This window comes from Dermacentor andersoni, chromosome 10, assembly GCF_023375885.2.
Source record: "Dermacentor andersoni chromosome 10, qqDerAnde1_hic_scaffold, whole genome shotgun sequence".
Lineage (NCBI taxonomy): Eukaryota > Metazoa > Arthropoda > Arachnida > Ixodida > Ixodidae > Dermacentor > Dermacentor andersoni.
In genome coordinates, this window is record NC_092823.1 from 79,375,850 (window position 1) to 79,395,640 (window position 19,791).

Sequence of the window (19,791 nt, forward strand, 5' to 3'; positions counted from 1 at the left end):
TCGCCCGCCGGTCGGCACAGAGCGGACACAACCGCGGCCTCCACTGCGGCGTTGGCCTCGCGAATGGCGGACGCCGTAGTAGACGCCTTTGGCGGACGCCGTATAGGGACGCGTTGCCGGCGCTCGTGTGTCTTGAAAGCGGTCTTAAACGCGGCTAAAGTGCCCGCCCGCGCGGCCCTGGTGTTAAAAGCGATCTGCGATATTTGCAGAGTGCCCGTAGTGCCGACAGCTTCGTATGCGCTGTGCTTTCGACGTTTCGCACGCGTTGAAGCGACAGATGCACGGAGGTGAAGTGGCTCGCGGCTGCTGCCGCGATTGCTAGGTCCAGAGTTTTCACAGACAGCTTCCGCTGTCATCGAAAGATCTGTGTTCGTGTTTTGCTGGGCGTGCGTGACACCGTGCTGGTTAATTTAGTTAAAACACGTTGACGGGCTAGTTGGTTTGAATCCCTGATAGAATGTGTAAGCGTGACTTAACAAGGACGTAGAAAGAAGCAGACACACAAAGACAGCGCTGTCTCCATGTGTCTGCTTCTTTCTGCGTCCTCGGTGAGTCACGCTTACGCATTCTACCATGGATAATTTAGTTGGTAAGCGAATGTTTACAAGTTTATTCGGCCGATAAATCTACTATCCTTACTCCGTCAGCCATCTACTAATTTGCTATCGCAAACGATTCTTCGCCTTTGCGGTGGAACTGCAAATTTTCTTAATGCATGATATCGAGTCAGCCTTTCAAGGTCATCCCTTATGCCAAAGAACACAAATATGTCGCCGGAAGACTGGCACTTAGAGTGATTGACACTGAACTAGCATGAATAGTCTTAGCCAGGAGCCATGAATTCCAACAACGGGATTTGGCTTAGATAAATCAACCAGCTGTTCGAAATGTTGATTAGAACAGAGGCCTTTTCTTCTCACGCACTGCTAATCAGGCCCCGTGTTCTCAATCATGTTCTAACACAGTAGGACTGTTCGTGCCATTCAATCGCGGTGCTGGAAATAATATTAGCGAAGGTGTTCAGCCGACGGAAAAAAAGCACCTACACAAGAAAACCGCTTTATAAATTCGGCTCCAGATGAATTTAACTGTGTTTCTCTTATTCATTTTTTTCTGTAGTTGTATTTGTCTCGAAATATCCGGAAAGTTTTTATATTTGATCATAAATAATATTGTGTGTTTTCCATGCTGTGATCTAAACTTTCGTTTGTATTGCACTGCGGTCGGGAACTAGAAGAAGGATGACGTGTGGTAGCAAATGCAAAGCCCTTTGCTCTCATCCGTAGGTGCCGATGCTATCATGTCTATGATGACGGGTGGCATTGTTCGAGAACTCATCTCTGGTGACACCGGTGGTCATCACCCCATGGTTGGCATACACAACGGCACGCACGCAGGACAATACACAGTGACGCAAGTCACCTCTGCACTATGCTTCACCATTGGCATTATACAGGTGAGTCAGGTGCCCACAAAAGACCAACTGCAACACAATTTAACTCTGGCCAAAAAGGTTGCAAATAAACAGTGTATACCATCGAATCAATCTTGGCAAAGCTACAGGACTGGTTTTTGCCTAATTTTCCAATGAGCGTCCCTTAGGTATCAGCTAAGCATTTGACGCGTGGGCCTGGAGGTTAGTGGATAGGACGTAAGTCCGAGAACGTCGCCTCCACAATTTTTCGGCACGCCCGATTTTTTGACACGCAAGCGCTGCGAATTCTTGGTAATGCATCACTTTCGGCAAGCGCCAATGACGATGTTCTTTTGAGTTTTCGCATAAGACATCTATTTTGGGATCTTCTTGTCGTGCATTCAGTCCTATTAGAAGGAACGCAATATTTTTTTTAGTCTCCTATACATCAACACCATCGGCAGAAAAATGTATTTGCTGATGTTCTTTTAAGATTTTTTAGGCGACTTTTCACGCAGCCCGTCATTTCGGTGCTATTGGCCGTTAACAGTCCAATGCAAAGTTACACAGTTTTTGCTTTATTAACAATTTCTCCTTCCTGTTGCCCGACGTTTATTTCCAGTTGGTGTTCGGCTTCCTAAGCCTGGGCACGCTCAACGTGTTCCTCTCGGAGCAGATGGTAAACGGCTTCGCCACGGGCGTGGCCGTCCAGGTGGTCATCAGCCAGCTGGGGTCCATCTTCGGGAACCACGTGCCCCACATGAGCGGGATGTTCACCATATACAAGGTGAGCTCGTGCAGTCAAGATTCGTTCCATCTGTGTCACGGGACGCTTCCAGTCTGTCTCCTTTTCGAGTTTGTCAGTCCCCATGCTAACGAACGATGCTCTGAGTATAGGGGCTAACTGTCGGCCTAATTAGAACGGGTCGATCTTGTAAGATGGCGCAGATAAAGCTGGCGCATAAGAATACACGGCTCCATAGGTGCCATAACATGAAGTCGTTTGTGGCACCCATCCTGTCTACTAGTCATATGTGTCTTCTTGTTTTGTGCCACTTCTCCTGGGGTGAACGATGCTCTTTCCGTAAAAGTCGTGCCCGCAAGCAAAAGCCATCGGTATTGTGAGCCATTAAGAAAGGAGGAACGGCCTGCGTGTGTCGGAGAAAATACTGCTAGGCCATTGTTTTTCCACTAATGAGTGGATGATGTCTCCATTCAGGCGTGGTCGCTACACAGCCGATAAGCGGAGTGCATCACTCGATCGTTACCTTTGCCGTAGGTGCCTTGCCGTAGCCTCACTCAGCTCTGGAAGAGCCATACGTAATCTGCAAGCACCGCATGTAACTACGTTGTCACGTACCGTGTCGCGGTTTATAATGGTACACACGGGAGCGCTTGTCGCGGTACAGCCGTATCATTCTTCCAGTTTATAGAATTAGCGGACTCACTCCCTATAATCGCGCTCACGCTGCTGCTGTCGCTGCCGTGTGGCACCTGGAAATACAGGTATACGCGTGAGCAAAAGCATATGGACCACAGGCTGGGCTACCAAACAACTAATTTCACCTTAATTCGGACGCCCAACAAGAAATTGTCTAGTCCACTGTACAGCACGCACTGCCAAGTTGGGACAGCAGTACTGATCTTTAACACACATTCGCAGGCGCAGGAGAAAATCCCCGCTTAATGTCTGGTGCGTATACTTTTGCTCAGGAGAATACATGCAGTCTAAAGCGCTGGCGCATTGGCGTACGGTGTGTCAGCAGATGGCATCTGGCAACGGTCGAGCACGATCCGCTAAGCCTACAAAACTACCAAGAGTGTTCGCCCCGCTCGCCAGAGCGCTCTGCCTGTACCTACCTGTACCGAGCGCCGCGCGCTGCCTTGCTTACTGTCGTACATCTTGCGACTGTACACGGCGCTGCCTGTTTGCTTGAGGCCTCTTTATGAGGAAGAGAACACCGCACGTTTGAGTCAATATCTAAAATTAAACATTGTTTGATACTGCGGTGCCTTGTTGTCACGCGGAGAATGGGCTACCAAAGTGCAGTGTGAGATCATGTGCGGAGTTTATCTTGAACCTTGGCTGTTTATTACTCCCAGACGTTGTACGCCTTCTTCGAGCATATCCACGAGGTGGCGTGGCAGACGACACTCGTGGCGTTCGTCGCTATCGTGGTCATCATGGTGGTCAAGCTGTTCCTCGATCCTCCCGTTATCCGCAGGCTCGGAATCCCGCTACCCATCGAACTCACTGTCGTAAGTAGATGCGGCTGTTAGGCCTATTCAATAGAAAATCACGAATAATGGTCACAGTGTTCGAAAGTTTACGCGTGCTACTATTACGTTTATTTCGATTCAAACCGTACAAAAGGCGAGAAAGGAATGAGACGAAAGCGTTGCCTCTAAGTTCTTCATGCAGCCGCATTGGTAATAGGGCTGGAATAAAGACCAATCGCGGCCTCTCAATTGGTTCTTACATTTCAATAGATTATGTTTTTTGGGCGTGCTATAACTTCTTTTATTGGGACCGCTTGACCGTTTCAATTCAAACGACGCCATTCATTTTAGAAGCAGACACTTTTCACTGTCGAAAAAAATAAAGACCAACCTGCATACTTCCGGCGTTACGACGTGTTTGTTTTGCCGGATGCAGGACAAAAAAAAGAACTGCTCCAAAAACGAAGTTTGACTTCAAGGTAAAAGTGCGCAATGACAACGAATGGGCGCTTTTTCCCCCCACATGCGCGATGTATGATGGCAGCTGTTGTGCACGGGCTGCCTGCATAGAAAAATATTGCGAGGTCGCATGCTGTTGCGGACATATGGCTTGGTTGATCTCCATAAAACTATTGCACTGGTTTCTGGCTGAACTAATTAGTGTGATGCGCTCTTACTCCTAATTGACATAATGTCGCCGTTACGCCGTAATATGCGGTGGAAAGCATTTATGTACATTTGTTTGTCACATCAGAATAACATTCTATTTGCTTTGATAATTTCTGTCAGCGTTATGAACTTTTCAAGAGCTTAGCAGCTTCTATAACGCAATCTCGTACGCAACAGGTTCCTGCGTGTCATTTATTTTTTACTTTTGTTAGTGCGCATGCTTTGAACTATACAAAAACGGAGTTACCTGAGGCGTTTGTTTCTTTTTTTTTCTTTTTTAAGGTGGTACTCTTCACAGTTGGATCCCACTACCTGAAGCTCAGAGAAAACTATGGCGTCGAAGTTGTTGGCACCATTCCTGAAAAGTAAGCTGTCGTCAATGTCATTTCAATTTCCAAAATCAGTGTATCCTCACATGCACTCTCTTAACACTGATATATCTGTTTTGTTAAGGCAAAGGTTCGAGTCGCATCAATCATATTTTCGCATATCGAAAGTGCTAGAACAATTGGTGCATTTTATCACCCACGTATTTGTTCGTAACTGGGAAAAATGTACACCTTGATAACTTTAAGAAGCAGCTGTCTTTTTATCAAACTTAGACAACGTAAATGTATTCCCAGAAAGTTATTGTATGTGACATGCTTGTGGTTCGCGTGTTTGTGTACAAGCGCAGGGAAATGTATTTCAGCTCAAGAAAAAATTTTCGCAAATGCAACTGACCGAAAAATTATACGCTTTAAGGAATGAGAGGTAACACAACCTTTCTAACACCAGAACGTACAACGAAAACTGTTCCAAAAAAGGTATGCGAACTTCCCATTGATTACTCATCAAGTATAATGAATATCAGTTCTCCGACGGTTCTATGGTGGCACTGTGGTCTGTTCTAACGAAGCATCATGACCATAATGTCCACACATTTTATTTATACAAACATGCAGTTCTTATCGAAAACAAACCAAGCCCGGTGCGCATGCCCACAGCTGAGTATAGGACGCCTAGCCGTTCCAATATTGAGTACGCACTGGTGAAAATTAGTTTGCTGAAGGTGAAGGACATCCTCAATGTCGAAACATTTGTAGCGTGGACAGTGTCATGGGCGTTAAACGACATGTCAATGGCTCTGCGCAACACTCATGCTCCTGCTTGCTTATTTCTCTTGACAAAAATCTAACACACGTGGGAACATAAGAAGCCCTTACGATTCGTCGTTACATGTTTCGAGTTATCGCAATGTCGCGCTCGTTGTTTCGCAGGTTGCCCGAGCCCACACTTCCCAGCTTCAACACGCACCTCATCGCAAGCATCCTACCCGAGTCCTTTGCTTTGGCCATCGTCAGCTTCGCCATCACTCTCTCGCTGGGGAGAATCTTTGGTCAGAAGCACGGCTATACTGTTGATGCTAATCAGGTGCGTGCTAACTTGGAGGTTGATTTCTTAAAAAGAAGCACGCCCGGCAGTCTGTGCTCAGAGCTTCTTACGGCAACAACTTGTGGATATCTACGCACCCTTTTGTCGCTATGTATCTGTATTTTTGCAAATATTCATTGTCGATATAGTAGCTTATTTCTCTTTCTTTTATTTTGGCAAGAATCGCTCTTTTGTAAACCTCATTACTCGGTCATCAGCCCATGCTCAGCCTAGCGTAGACATTTCTCAATTTAGCCACGTATATTAACCACAAGTCACCCATGAGTCTAATGTTACGATAGTGTTTTTTACATTTTTGTTTTATCTCACCGGTGCATTCCGAATAAAACAATTTATTTTATTTCATATTTCTGAATGCACACTCGCTTCTCGTTTATTGAGATATAAAATATTTTTTTTTTTCAAAGTCAGGCGTAACACAGATCAATTTATCAGTGATACACTCACACAGACTAACAATCGGACCTTTCACGACCGTCGCATTGTGACAAACACGGCCACATGACATCCAAGATTCGCCGTTGTGAATGCTCACTGGATTGCTTTCACAAATAAAACGCAAGCTAAGCTCACATCTAGTTGGCACATGTGACCCACGAGAGGCTTCAGACATGAGGCTCCACTAACCAGTGCAAACACGTAGTATACCTTGATATCGTAATTGAAAGTATGCTTATGAAGTCGCGTATAATATGCTCAAACTCTCACTCCACTAACCAGTGCAAACACGTAATATACCTTCATGTCGTAATTTAAAGTGTGCTTATGAAGTCGCGTATAATATGCTCAAACTCTCAAATAACTGGCGTGTTGTCTTCAATATCGCCCTAACTCGGCATCCAAGTATGTTTTGTGCATTTGTCAGTAGTCTTAAATGAAGATGACATACACACTTCTCATGGTTTCTTTTGCTCCCGAAACAGGAGTTCCTCGCCCTTGGAGCGAGTCACGTGTTCTCATCGTTCTTCTCCTGCTTCCCAATCGCCGCATCCGTACCTCGCAGTGCCGTACAAGAGGGCGCTGGTGGCAAGACTCAGGTGAGCCGAGCGATTTTCAATCTTGCTTCGCGTATGGGTCTCGCACCGAGGAAGAAAATTAAAATTATGCTTCCTGCACTTCCTGTTATATCATCAACAAAAGCGCCGATCTTATTTTGAACTGAAGCGACCAGCTATTGCGTGAATGATTCATATTTTATATTTCTGGTCTCTTACATTGTAATTTGCGCTGTTTGTAGAAGAAAGCATGTTTAAGTAATTGTCTCGCCATTTTATCTCGTCCTCAAACAGATTGTGAGTGTAGTGAACATCGCCATCATTGTCCTTATGGTTCTCTTCCTGGGTCATTACTTGGAGGAGCTACCCATAGTGAGTATTTTGCGATGAATTTCAAGATTTCTTCATTTTCGCCGTCACTTGACATGTTTCGTTTGTTGAAATTTAGTTTTAACATTTATGGGATAACGGTCCCTTCGGTGGCGCATTTCTCCGGGCTAACATGTATTAATAATCAAGAACAACGAAGCCAAAAAAAATCTACCTTTGTTGCTTGCATAGCATGCACGGAGGTGTCAGCCGGATCTCATGAAGAATTGAAAACTCAACATGAGAGTGATTATGAGGTTTCTGGATCGACTTGAGGCGGCATTAGGCACATTTCGGTGGGGCGGGGAGTGCAAAATGCTCTTAACAGATTCAACCAATACACATTAGAAACATTAGGCGATAAAGGTTTATAGAGCACCTCCACAGCAGCATCTCTAACCGGCACATGAATGTGTGGCAATGAACCTTCCTATTGAAACATTAAATGAAATCAACTATAATAACGAGCAACATACACTGTTTTAATCTGTTCGCATATTGCCAATATGCCAAATACCCGTAGTTTAACGTAGCTACTTCACGCTGCGACCAACCTCACAAATTTCATTGTGCTAACAACATCCGGGTGCATTGTATGAAAATTGCTTAGACCTAATTCAAGAGAAACAACGTCAGGTCACTCAGCCTGCCATGACTAGTGTTGCTCAACGTGTCTTCGTGATAATTCACCGGCTTTTCTCGTGTGTTGTAATTGCGCGCGCTTAACACGTCCTAAAGCCCTGGTGATCTTCTTTTCTCTTCCTAAACCTCTGTCAGTAGGATCTACTGACAAGGCTTCAGATGCAACGATATGTAACAAACTTTTTGTTTATTTCGTTTCAGTGCGTCTTGGCGGCAATCATCGTAACATCGCTGAAGAAAATTGTTATGCAAGTGCAAGACTTTAAACGCTACTGGGATATTTCGAAGATCGACGGAGTAAGTGCCCGCCTCGGTGCTTTTGCAGTGTACCCATTTGACCGCAAGAGAAAATATGCAAAGCATGAAATAAATGTCTTGGTCCTGAAAGAATTGCTCCAATTCAAATATTTGCAAGAAATTTCGAGATCGGTGCATGCAAAACCATAAAATCATTTGATTCTTGCAAATGTACAGATTCTATAGCGTCAAATGGTTGTAAACGAGTCCAAACAAGACAAAAAGCTAACAACAGGATAGGGGTTTCAAGTGATCGACAGTGGTAGAACAAAGAGTATCACTGGAACCAAAGTTGCAAGAAATCCGTTTGTTGAAACGTTAGTTACAGTGAGTTTCTTTGTTCCACCGATTGGATTTATTAGCAGCAACTCTAAGCAGCAATCATTATGCAGATGGAAAAATGTATGAAATTAGATGTGAAACACAATTTTAGCAATTAATGTTTCCCCCTTGCATCTTACAGCAAGTGTGGATGGTCTCGTTCGGTGCCACCGTCATCTTCGACGTCATCACTGGACTCGCCATTGGCGTTGGCTTCTCTCTGCTCACTCTCATCTACAAGATCCAGAGGTGAGCGTTTCAGAATCACTTCGGGGTTGATGCTGCAAAGTTGCTTTGTCGCAATGCTTCCTTCACCGTATTTAGCTGAAGCACAGCGTAAGCACCTTCACCTGTTTGTAATGATGCACCTGGCACCGAATTCTTGGAAGGTCATCGTACGGGAGGTGCGCAGTTCGATTTTAGATAACGAACATATCTCGAAACACCCCGGGGTTGACATTCATGAAAGAAAGATTGTTGGCCCAAACGATTTATAGTGTACAGATGAAAATCAGTGTACACAAACTAGGAGACAAGGACCGAGGTAGGACTTACTAAAGAGGCCAATCGCCTCTGTTTAGTTCGTTATTTTGCGGCCTTCTTGTTCTGCCTAGCGATCATTATTCTTCGAAAGTACAGAATGGAGTAACGAACATTTTTTGGTCTGCATAGTTTATTCCGGGTTTCCCCTATATCGTTCCCTCTGCGTAGGAATGCAGTGTTTACCTACTTGTAATTACACGAGAACGAAAACCTCAATCCGTAAAACGAAGGTTCTTGCGACATGTTTGTCGAATTGGCTATGGCGTCAGACAATACTAAAGATAAAAACTGCATAATAGTTGCTTATGGTAATCCAGTTGCTCATTTACCTCGTCACACCAAAGCTTGACGCAACTGACTTCAGCAGCAGTGTTTTGCTATAGGTGGAAATTATCGTTCTTTCCAACAGGCCAAAGACTTTCTTGCTTGGTTCCGTGGCTGACACCGAGTTCTTCGTGCCCATCAAGAAGTACCAAATGGTAAGACTTTATTGACGTAATTGTAGATTGAGTAGCGACAGAAAGGGGTACACATAGGAAATGATGTACAGCGCGCCAATCTTCGCAAACATTTTTCTGTAGTTTAAGAGAATCTTAAAATAACATGCAATCATAGATAGCGCTGGAGCTGTGTTTCATCTATGAGTAATTTACTTCAAAGGGTCTGCGCTTTCTTTGTTCTTAGGCTCTGACTCCAAAGGACACATACTTTTGCGCAGTCCTGAATCATCGATGTGCGATGTCGCTCACAGAATATCTCAGAATTTAGTGCCACAAAATTCGAATTAATACACTGCTGCATTATTTTCATAGTGGTTGGAATGTTCGATGGAAATTTGCTGCATTCGATGTCTAAAACTTTCGTGTCATATGCAGGTCGACGAGGTTCCGAAGATCAAAATCTTCCATTTCGGCGGACCTGTTCATTTTGCCAACACGGAATACTTCAAGGAACAACTCAACAAGAAAATCGGCTTCACTGTCAGGTAAGAAGAACGTAACGTACTTATTCTGAGTAGCAATCATGTGAAGCTGTACCTAAGAATCGCCATTGGGTTTAAGCTTTGTAGTCCTTGCAATCAGTTGTCTTCGTCGTATTAAATGTTTTCAGCAATATTTTCGGTAAATAGTTCTTGAGCGTATCTAATATACTGATTGCTTCAGTCTAGTTTTTGTTGAGGAGGAGATACTGGCTCCGGTTGCTGTCAAAATAAAAACTGGAGAAAAATCTTCCACTCTACCTAACTAACCGAAGGACGCTCTTTCTGGCATCCAGAAAAATTATGGACATTTTAAATAAGACATTGTATGTATGAATAATTCCTAAAACAAGGAACGCGACAAGAAAGCAATGCCGGCATGTCACTGACTTACAAATGAAAAACAATATTGATTTACCGTCTTTACATAAACTTGCCCGACAAAAACCTCTCCTCGCGTAAACTCTATCATGACTACCAATCGGGCATTATGGTGCTATTTTTTATCCAGTAATGGAAATTCATAGGTATTATTAGAAATATCATGCACTTCAGAATCATTTGAAAGCGTTAGAAAAGCTCATTAGGCTAAGTCATAAGAAAGTCACTTGGCGTTTATTAAGAGGAAGCTTTAGCTCGGGCCCAACTCCGACGCGGCCTATTCAAATACATGTAAAAACGCAAAAACGTTTTTCTGAGATAACCCCTGGACCGATTTTAATGAAATTTGTTGCATTTGAGAGAGAAAGTTAAATTCTAGTGACTGTTTGAAGCGGAATTTTGATTTAGGGCGTGAATTTTGTTAAAAGAATTTTCAAAAATAGAGACGTTTGAAAAAAATAGAAGCACGAAGTTTACAAGCTAATAGCTCTGCATCAAGAACAGATATCGCGATTCTGTAAACGGCATCCATTAGACCATTCAAAGCGGACAAATTTGATATGTCAGTTTACATCTTACGTGAATTAGTTACGTTGCTTACGAAGGTTCTGCAAAAGTTGTAATTACACATTACTCCATTTTTTGAGGTTCATGTGTAACATATAAATTTTGTCCGCTTTAGATGTGCTATCAGGTACAATTCACAGAATTGCGATATCATTTTTTTCTTGCTGAGTTACGGAGTTGTAAACTTCATAGTTTCGTTTTCTGAAAATTTGCGATTTTTGCCAAATTTTTATAAAAATTTGGCAACCTAAATCGAAAATTCGAAACCAACAGTCACTAGATTTTAAACTTTTCTTTTAAATGCAGCAAACCCCGTCAAACTTGGTGCAATGGTTGCCGAGAAAAACGAATTCTCCTTTTACATGTATTTAGATAGGAGCACCCGAGCTAAAGCTTCCTCTTAAGAGTTAAACGTATACTGGCAAGTGGAGTTCCGAAATAAAACTGAATGAAACATATCAAGCAAGAACTCCGGGCACCAGGTGGCCTGTGTTCTGTGTATATTTTACTATCTTGGTTTCATAAGGAGTTAAAGTTATATATAGCAGTTCAGCAGTAAAACTAAATAAAATATATATTGAGAAACGACAGCGCCAGGTACCACGTATCACATACTTTTCACTGCTGTGACTTTGTTTTATATCCTAAAATATTTTTCTTCTCGCAGCCGCGTTCATAATAGTATTCCAGTAAGTGGAAATGCTGTGACACTTGGCGTTTTTCTCTCATCAGGGACATTTTGAAAGCCCGGAAACGAGCCCAAAAGGGATCCACATGCAACCTCGCCAACCTAGTCAAGGTGAGATTCTGTAGCACGTTTATTGTCAACGACTTTGTCACAAATGTGGCAGCCTTTTCAAAAATGAAATTGTCAAGCGATTGACTGACGCATAAGACAGGCAAGGGGAATTCTTCCCGCAAATGTACATCTACCGAAGCGCTGCGTCTGAGACGTGGGTTTCAGGCGGGTCGACTCCAGGAAGGCTGGCATAGCTCTGTCACACTCCCAGTCCACCTCTTCTCCGTGAACTATCTGCATTACAAAATATATTGGACGCCTTTGTGTGCGCCTAGCATGACAGTAAGACATAAATATATGCTAGGGAAATGTGAAACGGAATTGGACTACGTTCTGGTATCCAGCCGCATCTTGTAACATCGCTTCTTGCACGTTTCCTGAGAAAAAAAAATATGATGTCAAATTAAAGATCCCCCGTTTTGAACGAGACTTGACCGTTTAGAAGACACTGTCAGCACAGTTCAGCCAGTGTGAACAGCAAAAATTTGCATCTCTAGCTTGCCACGCCCCTTCGCGCGGTCTTTTTCTTGGTCCTCGCCATCACTGTACTTTCGTGGAACGTAACATCTGAAACAAATGTCCAAGTCTCATCTTACGGAACGCAACTGCGTTGTTCTTTTTTTTTTCATTCAACTGCTCAGATTTGTTAATGTTGTGGCGGTCTCTGTGCGCGTGTTCTCGATGCAGGACTCACCGATGCTGGGCGCCGAGTCCAAGAACGCCTCGCTGAACTGCAGCGTGGCCGCGGACCTCTGCTCGTTGAAGTCGAGCAACAGCTGCGTCACCGAGATGCTCGCTCTGCCCACCCACATCATCCTCGACTTCTCGCGCGTCTCCTTCATGGATGGATCGAGCATCGCCCTTCTCAAATCGGTGAGGAAATAAAATAAGAAAAAAGAAAGAACTGCGAGTCTTCAGCGGGGAAGCATCAATACTGAATTAAGCTATTTGTTAGTTTTTGCTACCCTGAGTGACAGCGGTATTTTGGCGTCACAGCGCTAAAGACGAGACGATGGCGATAGGAGACAAACTTGGCGCTGAAAGATCAAGTTGAATTCACGATCATCGTGTCACTGTCCAGTTTTTCAGCGCTGCTATCATCAAGTTATTATATGTACCAACCAGCCCAGTTGAAGCCACTGCTCCAGATATATTAAAGAGGGGAGTCGTAAATACCTGCAAGCAATAATCGGATGCTTTGACGAGTTCTGCTCATCAATACACAGATAGAGCAATACATAGGCAGAAGTTAAATTCTGAAATTTTACGTCCTAGAATCGCAATATGGTAAAGAGGTAGGGTTTTTGACCACATGGGGTTACTTAACGTACACCCTATGCAAGATACAGGGATGTCTGTTTTTTTTTTTTTTTTTTGCTTGCGCCCCCATCAAGATGCGGGCGTCGCGATCGGGACATGCTCCCGCACCTTCAGGTTTGGCAGCACCACGCCATTGCGATTACGTCCCGATTGCGGGTCAATATAAAGGCAAGAATGAGTAATGTGATAAATAATAACGACTAACAAGTTGTAACAAACAAGGACACTGATAGTCTTTTTTTTTTGTTATCCACCAATCCGGCCTATGTCCGATAACGCAAACCGTGGTGAGCAAGAGCCGACGTCAGTGATCCGGAAAGCTGGTTGATGTCATGGGGAGATCGTGGAGTAAATGATTGAGAATGTGTTTTCGTTTGGCATGGCAACGCTTCTACGTTTTGTGTATGATCGAAAGGTGGTGAAATGTATGATGCACTGAGGGTAACATCGTCGTGCAGGATCAGCTTCGAGTAGATCTTGTGTAAGAAAGGCAGACAAGCATATTCGCGAAGACAGGCGGTAGATGCAAGCTGTAAAGAATCTTTCGTAGACGTCCTGCTCTGGGAATGGTTGTAGTTACGGGAAACTAAGTAACAGAAAGATAATTGTACTGCGTTTTATGCAAAAAATAAAGATACTATATACGAAAGATCAGGAAAAAGGCAGGACGATGAACCAAGCGAGATGCGCAGACCATAGATAGATCTCTTGCAGAATGACCTTTACAGCTTTGTTGAAAAGTGGGTCCATATGCACATAAAAAGTTATTACAACTTTTCGCTTCCCAATTTCTGACACAGCCTGCATATAAGAAAGTCAAGAAAACGTGTATAGAAAATTCAGTATGGTTGACTATTCAGAGAAACTATCTTTTGTGTACATAGAACTGCTGATGTTGTAACCAGGAAGAAGTCGATTTCAGAACATTAGCATAAGTGGATATTTTGCCTGCAAGTATGTTCGATACATATATATGCAGCGAAAATGAGACTGCTACCTTATTGTGACTTACGCTCCCTTTTCTTTTTTTCTTTTCAGCTTAAAAGAGATTACGACTCCGTTGATGTCAAGCTCTTCATTGCTGCGTGCTCTGGTAAGCGCGTTTATCATGCTGTGTTCATTAGCTCGTCTATAATGGACTCTTCTGGCACATAAAAAATATTTCTCGGACATAAGGGCACAAAAATAGCAACCGACAGAGAGAAAACAAGGGTAGGAAAGGTGGGGAGGTCAACCAGACGAACGTGCGCCGGGCTACCTACACTGGAGGTGAAAACAGGGGAATATATATATATATATATAAACATATAACAAATTTTTGCAGCTCAATTGGCAATCTTTTTACAAAGACATTGCGCGAAAAGGAGGAAGCGTGCGTTAATTACCTACTTTTGACGTGCCGTGGAACAAAGACTGTGTGCGAAATTGCCCTTTTACATGTAAATTTAGGTGTACCCAACCTGCAGAATATGAACGATGGCGTGAAAGCTGCACAATACATTTCATAAGTCGCTGTTGAAGTAACTACACAATCTACATGAGACTGGCTGCCATACTTATATGTGGTTTCAATCCAACATCATGCCTTGCGGCATCTCATGCGAATACAAAAAGTTTTATTTGTGTTTCACATTGCCATAATAAAGAAATTGTGAGGAAGGCGATGGGAGAGGGGGTGTACTATGGCTGCGACATTGTAACTGCCAGCCGGATTTTAAGCGATTAAACGCATAAAATGTAAAAGCCAACCCGTGAATCAATACCGCAGTATTGTAGATGTTATACGTATATGTAGGCCCGTCACTATTTGCCAGTTCCTTAGCTTGTCGGAAGTAAGGCGACCAAACTGCGCACTAGAACCGAAAAGGGACACATACAAGGTGGCGCTTCCATCATGCTTACTGTAAACCAACTACCAAATTTCCAGTTTTAACGAGCTCCTTTGCAATCCTGAGTTTTAGCGCTGATTTTTAGTAACGCACGGAGTCACACCCCCTTGCGAAAAGTTGAGAACGAGGTGTGAGTACAGGGAAGTTATATTTATTTTGTACAAACGCGCATACCAAAAATATTTTATAAACAAAATGTGTTCGTTAACCATAGAAAGGTACAAAACCCAGGCACAACTTTATTCCACGCTACGCTAATGAGGATGTTCTTTCAAGCATACACTTCAATCAAAGCGTGCCAATCACTAAAAGGATAAATTAATCCCTGCAATGGTGAAAGGACTGAAGCATCCCTCCTACGCTGAGGCCAAGGGGGTTGGCTCGAGCATGAGTTTTGACAGTTGCGTGTAGTTTTCGATGATGGTCTCTGTTTTACATAATAGGCAAGGAAATGTCTTATTATTACGTTCACTCTATCTAGCAATTCGTGTTGTCTCGAAGCTCGAAAAGCCTAATGGTGACCCTCCCTTTCCTTGTTTCTCTATGTTCTCTTTTTTTGGACGATATATGGATCACGAATTTTCCGAATCGGCCGCGGCTTTGTTGACAGCTTGTTGAGTGACCATACAGTCTTGGAGGTATGCCTCGATGTTGAGCAGTTGAGAAGGTGTAGGCACAAAGCTCTAAAACCAGTAGAAGGCCTTTGAATAAAACTGACGACTGTTGTAGTCAAACGCAACCGCAGGCGACATTTACTCTTGTCGCGCTATACTTTAGAGGGAAGGAAAACCGAGTCACACCAACATAGTCAAAGTTGAGCACCTAGAATCAGAACTTTACTTCATAAATGAGAATTTATATTATTTCCCAGACCGATAACGCAGCCATGGTAGGGCCTAAAAGGTAAAGATGCTAAGAGTCTAAAGATGGCCTCTGGTGTGCTCATATACTTGGTCTCACAAGTGCTGTGTAATCATAGACGGGCTCGAACCCGCGTATGTACACTGTAGTCCACTGTTATAATGAACACGGAACTATTATTGCAGCGTTATTTGCAGCTTACATTTGATATAAAGCATTGCCTGATTGTGCTTACCCACTTTTGTTAAGCCTTCACATTGAGCGGTTTTTATGTGAAGTCGTCGAAACGTTGAATGTACTTTGGATTGAATAAGTGTATCTTACCTTTACTAGTAAACCACACTACATGTCATGCGCCTTTGCGTCATGCAATAGCCTTGTCGTCCACTTTAAGTGGAAACGTCGTATGTGCATATGGTGTCGCATAAACAGCTGTTTGGTCATTCCAAGCTTTCTAGCCGTTCTCTTTGGTTGAAACCGTCGCGCACTTTGTTTTCCTCTGCAGACAATGTCTTCGACTTCCTGCGCAAGGCGGATGCAGTGGAATTCCTCGGCTCAGACGCTTTCTTCCCATCCGTCTTCGACGCTGTTCAGGCAGCACAACATCCGAACAAGGTATGAACACCCATGTCATATACGGTGCTCTGAAACAATGTCCCAACTTCGCTTTTGTCTACGGTAGGAGAAAAAACGCGGAATTGTAACATTTTCAACCATTAAACAACAATCTAATCAGGAACAAATAACAACGTTGAAAGAAGCACTTCACTAAAAGGCATATTTATGATACCACATCTTCAAGCATAATGACCTCTCGTGCCCCTCCCTTCGGAACGGCTTAAACATCAAGGGAGATGACTCAGTCATGTTGAACATATGATCCAGAATGTCAGCTATGGCGTCAAGCTTAATTTATACATGAAACTGTGCAGCATTTGCGTCCTTACAAAGCTTGTAAACATAGAATTCCCTTTCTGTTGCTGTCCACATGCTGAGGCAGACGGGATAAGGAGGAGAAATGGAAATGGTCACTGTCATTTCAAATCTGACTGTATAATTACAGAATTTTAGCACATGCATTTGAGGTATCTTGATTGTCACGTTTGTGCCTCTTCATAAACAAGCGTGATATAATGAATAATTGAAAATAAAAGTCCACTTTGCAGGAATAAAAATCACGCTTTTATTAATTTAAACTCCAAAACACTTATAAGTAGTTTTCCCACCTTAATATTCAGGCATGTTGTTTAGTCTGAGAGAGATTGTGAAACGGCTTCGAACATGTTAATCAGATGACATCAAGACCTTTGGTAGATCTTTAGCACTACGAAACAAAGTCAACAAGCCTACTTTCACTTCTCTTGAGAAAGAAAAAAAACCTTGTAAATAGCAAGATCATTGACTAACTGATTGGCATGCTACCATAGTGTCTTTTTCTATGTACTGACAACACTGCGGTTTATAATGCGACTTCATTCCGTCAGCGAGTTGAGTGCTATGGAGCTAGAATAAACAAAACTTACAAGTTCACTCACTGCATTATAAGTGGGCAGTGTATCCTCTTCTGAGGCACTGCACAAGTGAAGAATTGCATTCGATGCCGGAAGATTTACATTTTGTGTATTTTGTAATACTTTCAGTTCATTGGAGCCATTCCGGAGCCACCACCCTCCATCATCGAACCAGAACCAGAAGAGGAATCTGAAGACTCTCATCCAGAAGCATCTGAGTAAGTCCTCATGTTAGCTCATGAACTAATGAAGGGTGCATTTAGCTAAATACAGAAAATGTTTCTTGAATCAAGCTATATAAAATACACATGCGTATTATTAAAAAGCTACCTAATTTGTACAATTTCCACCAGCGTAGACTAAAATATGAGAAGTTATATTTTGTAATCGGTAGTTATTCTATCGCAGCCATCGGCCATTTACGTGGGTAAACTTGAGAATAGCGCCATATACTTCACCGTGCTACATGAGAAATTCAGTAGTGACCGGGAAAGTTGTCAAGTTCCTGTAAACGATAAATTAGGTAGTAATTAAAATTTTGGACTGGTGTAATAAGTTCTGCCATTTAGAAGAGAGAGTTGTCTTACCAGAGCTACTAACCCTTACAGAATACTGCATTTAGTGGTCTGACATGTTTGTCAGACTGCTAGCATTGCCCCCTCAGATGATAATTACCAGTACTCAATTGTGTATACTTGTAAAATGAGCATTTAGAGCAATTTTCTTGACTTCATTCAACATATGTTAAAATACGTGTGGAGTTTTTTTAATGTGAGTGTTTAACAAATACTCTGAAGTAATTATTTCATTTTTATTTCAGATTTCTTTGAGAGAGATTCCGCCGTTTACAAGCCGCTGTCGTGACGTCACATCTCGCTTTTGCACTTTTGTAAATATTTGTAATAAACATCGTACATGTTTTTAGTATTTATTCATAAATGACATCAGTCTCTGTGTTCATTCTTTCATACTGCAAAAAGAACTTCCTGTCAATGCCTCTGCTACGTATTCCACTATCAATGGAAGAAAAATACTTCCTCCACGCATGTGTACCAAGATACTAGGAAGGAAACTCGTACTGGTTGTTCAGAAAGAGAGCTTTGCAGTTAAAGAAAAATTATTCCCGGCTCGGCGATGAAACATGGAACTAACGACTTTCTGAGGCGGTCCTTCTGCCTTATGAACCAACCAGAAAGCAAGCCGATCAATGACGGAGGCCAAATTAACAGGCAACTCCAAGGACAGGGACACCTAACATGGCTGATGAACTTGCTTTTACCTCATCGGCTTGCACCGAACAAATTTTCCCATTTGTCACTACCCGTACTATCACATGTGGTCGCATTATTTTTTAATTGGCCAAAGTGAGACGGCAAACGTAAGAGCAGCTTTTGCCGCCAATAAAGTTGTCAACTCGCACTACAAGCTGTGGGAAGTACATGCTGTGTTAGCTTCAGTTTCAGTTTATTGATGCGATTGAATTTGTGTACAGGAAAAAGTAATTCTAGTAATACTAAAGTAATACTAATAATAAAGTAATACACACACGCATGTTTACAATGACCTTCATTGAAAGCTACATTTTCTTTTAGGCTTCTCTTGTTTACATCTTTCTTCCCGGGATTTCCCTTTCCGCAATGCTTGTTCTTCAATACAAAAACCTTTAGAGCAGCGTAGCAAACGTACACAGACAAACTTACGCGTGTTATGTACAGCATAGACATCCTAACAGTAACAACATTTTCTCCCCAAAACAACGACAGTGAGTGGTTCTCGATGGCGTGTCGCCGACTTACGTGAATGTATTCTCTGGCGTTCCGCAGGGATCTGGTTCTGGCCCGCAGCTTTTATTGGTATTCATCAATGATCTGGCTGAAACTGTTTCTAGCCGAGACAGACTTTACGCTGGTAGTTGCCGCATCTATCGTGATGTTGGCTGCGAAACTGATTACGAGTCTTTGCAGGATGACCTTAACTCTGTTCTGTCGTGGCGCGACCAACTGGAACATGAAACTTAATATTTTAAAGGGCAAACTCTTTAGGTTCACAAATAAAAAAGCCTTTCAATAAATATTACCTTATCAATGAGATCACCTTGTTTGTTGTGACACAACTTAAGTATAGAGAAATGAAAACACTGCCATAGAGCCTAGCGACCGAATCGACTGTAGCGCACCAAACCTCCGGCATTAATACCTGAACCACACTTCCGATTTCGGTTTTGGGCGCGCGTTTTGCACACTAGTTGGGAATCGTTACGCCAGCTGCGCTGATCGGCGCACGGTCTTGGCGCGCCGGTCTTGGTCCGGAATTGTTTTATTTAGTCAAAACTATTGCGAACGATCTTTACAAGCAGAAAACAGCGCTAAACAAAATGACTAAGAGAGGGGCACAGACCACAGCGATGACCAGCAACCAAGTATCTTTGTTCTTTCAGTCAGCATATATATATACCCTACCGCTATCTCAAAGCACAAAAGCAACAGAAAATTCAGAATGCGCAGGGGCAATAAATTGCAATCAAGGTGATAGGAAGGCTATCTCCTTCGGAAGGAGAGAAATGGAGGGGAGGCTTCCACG

At 42.9% G+C, this 19,791-nt stretch overlaps 1 protein-coding gene across 3 annotated transcripts in view; it reads left to right on the top strand.

The window, feature by feature from the left end:
- Positions 1 to 18,153, top strand: part of LOC126544116 (prestin-like) — a 261,205-nt gene extending 243,052 nt beyond the window's left edge. For all 3 annotated transcript variants that reach the window (XM_055062457.2, XM_050191342.3, XM_055062458.2), the window contains 17 exons: positions 1,287 to 1,456; positions 2,037 to 2,201; positions 3,518 to 3,673; positions 4,586 to 4,668; positions 5,563 to 5,716; positions 6,661 to 6,774; positions 7,027 to 7,104; positions 7,945 to 8,040; positions 8,504 to 8,610; positions 9,314 to 9,383; positions 9,780 to 9,889; positions 11,564 to 11,630; positions 12,318 to 12,503; positions 13,989 to 14,043; positions 16,206 to 16,315; positions 17,341 to 17,429; positions 18,032 to 18,153. In XM_055062457.2, coding sequence (XP_054918432.1) covers positions 1,287 to 1,456; positions 2,037 to 2,201; positions 3,518 to 3,673; positions 4,586 to 4,668; positions 5,563 to 5,716; positions 6,661 to 6,774; positions 7,027 to 7,104; positions 7,945 to 8,040; positions 8,504 to 8,610; positions 9,314 to 9,383; positions 9,780 to 9,889; positions 11,564 to 11,630; positions 12,318 to 12,503; positions 13,989 to 14,043; positions 16,206 to 16,315; positions 17,341 to 17,429; positions 18,032 to 18,041 — 1,820 coding nt within the window. In that variant the 3' untranslated portion in view covers positions 18,042 to 18,153. The remainder of the gene's footprint in view (positions 1 to 1,286; positions 1,457 to 2,036; positions 2,202 to 3,517; positions 3,674 to 4,585; positions 4,669 to 5,562; positions 5,717 to 6,660; positions 6,775 to 7,026; positions 7,105 to 7,944; positions 8,041 to 8,503; positions 8,611 to 9,313; positions 9,384 to 9,779; positions 9,890 to 11,563; positions 11,631 to 12,317; positions 12,504 to 13,988; positions 14,044 to 16,205; positions 16,316 to 17,340; positions 17,430 to 18,031) is intronic.
- The last annotated feature ends 1,638 nt before the right edge of the window (positions 18,154 to 19,791 follow it).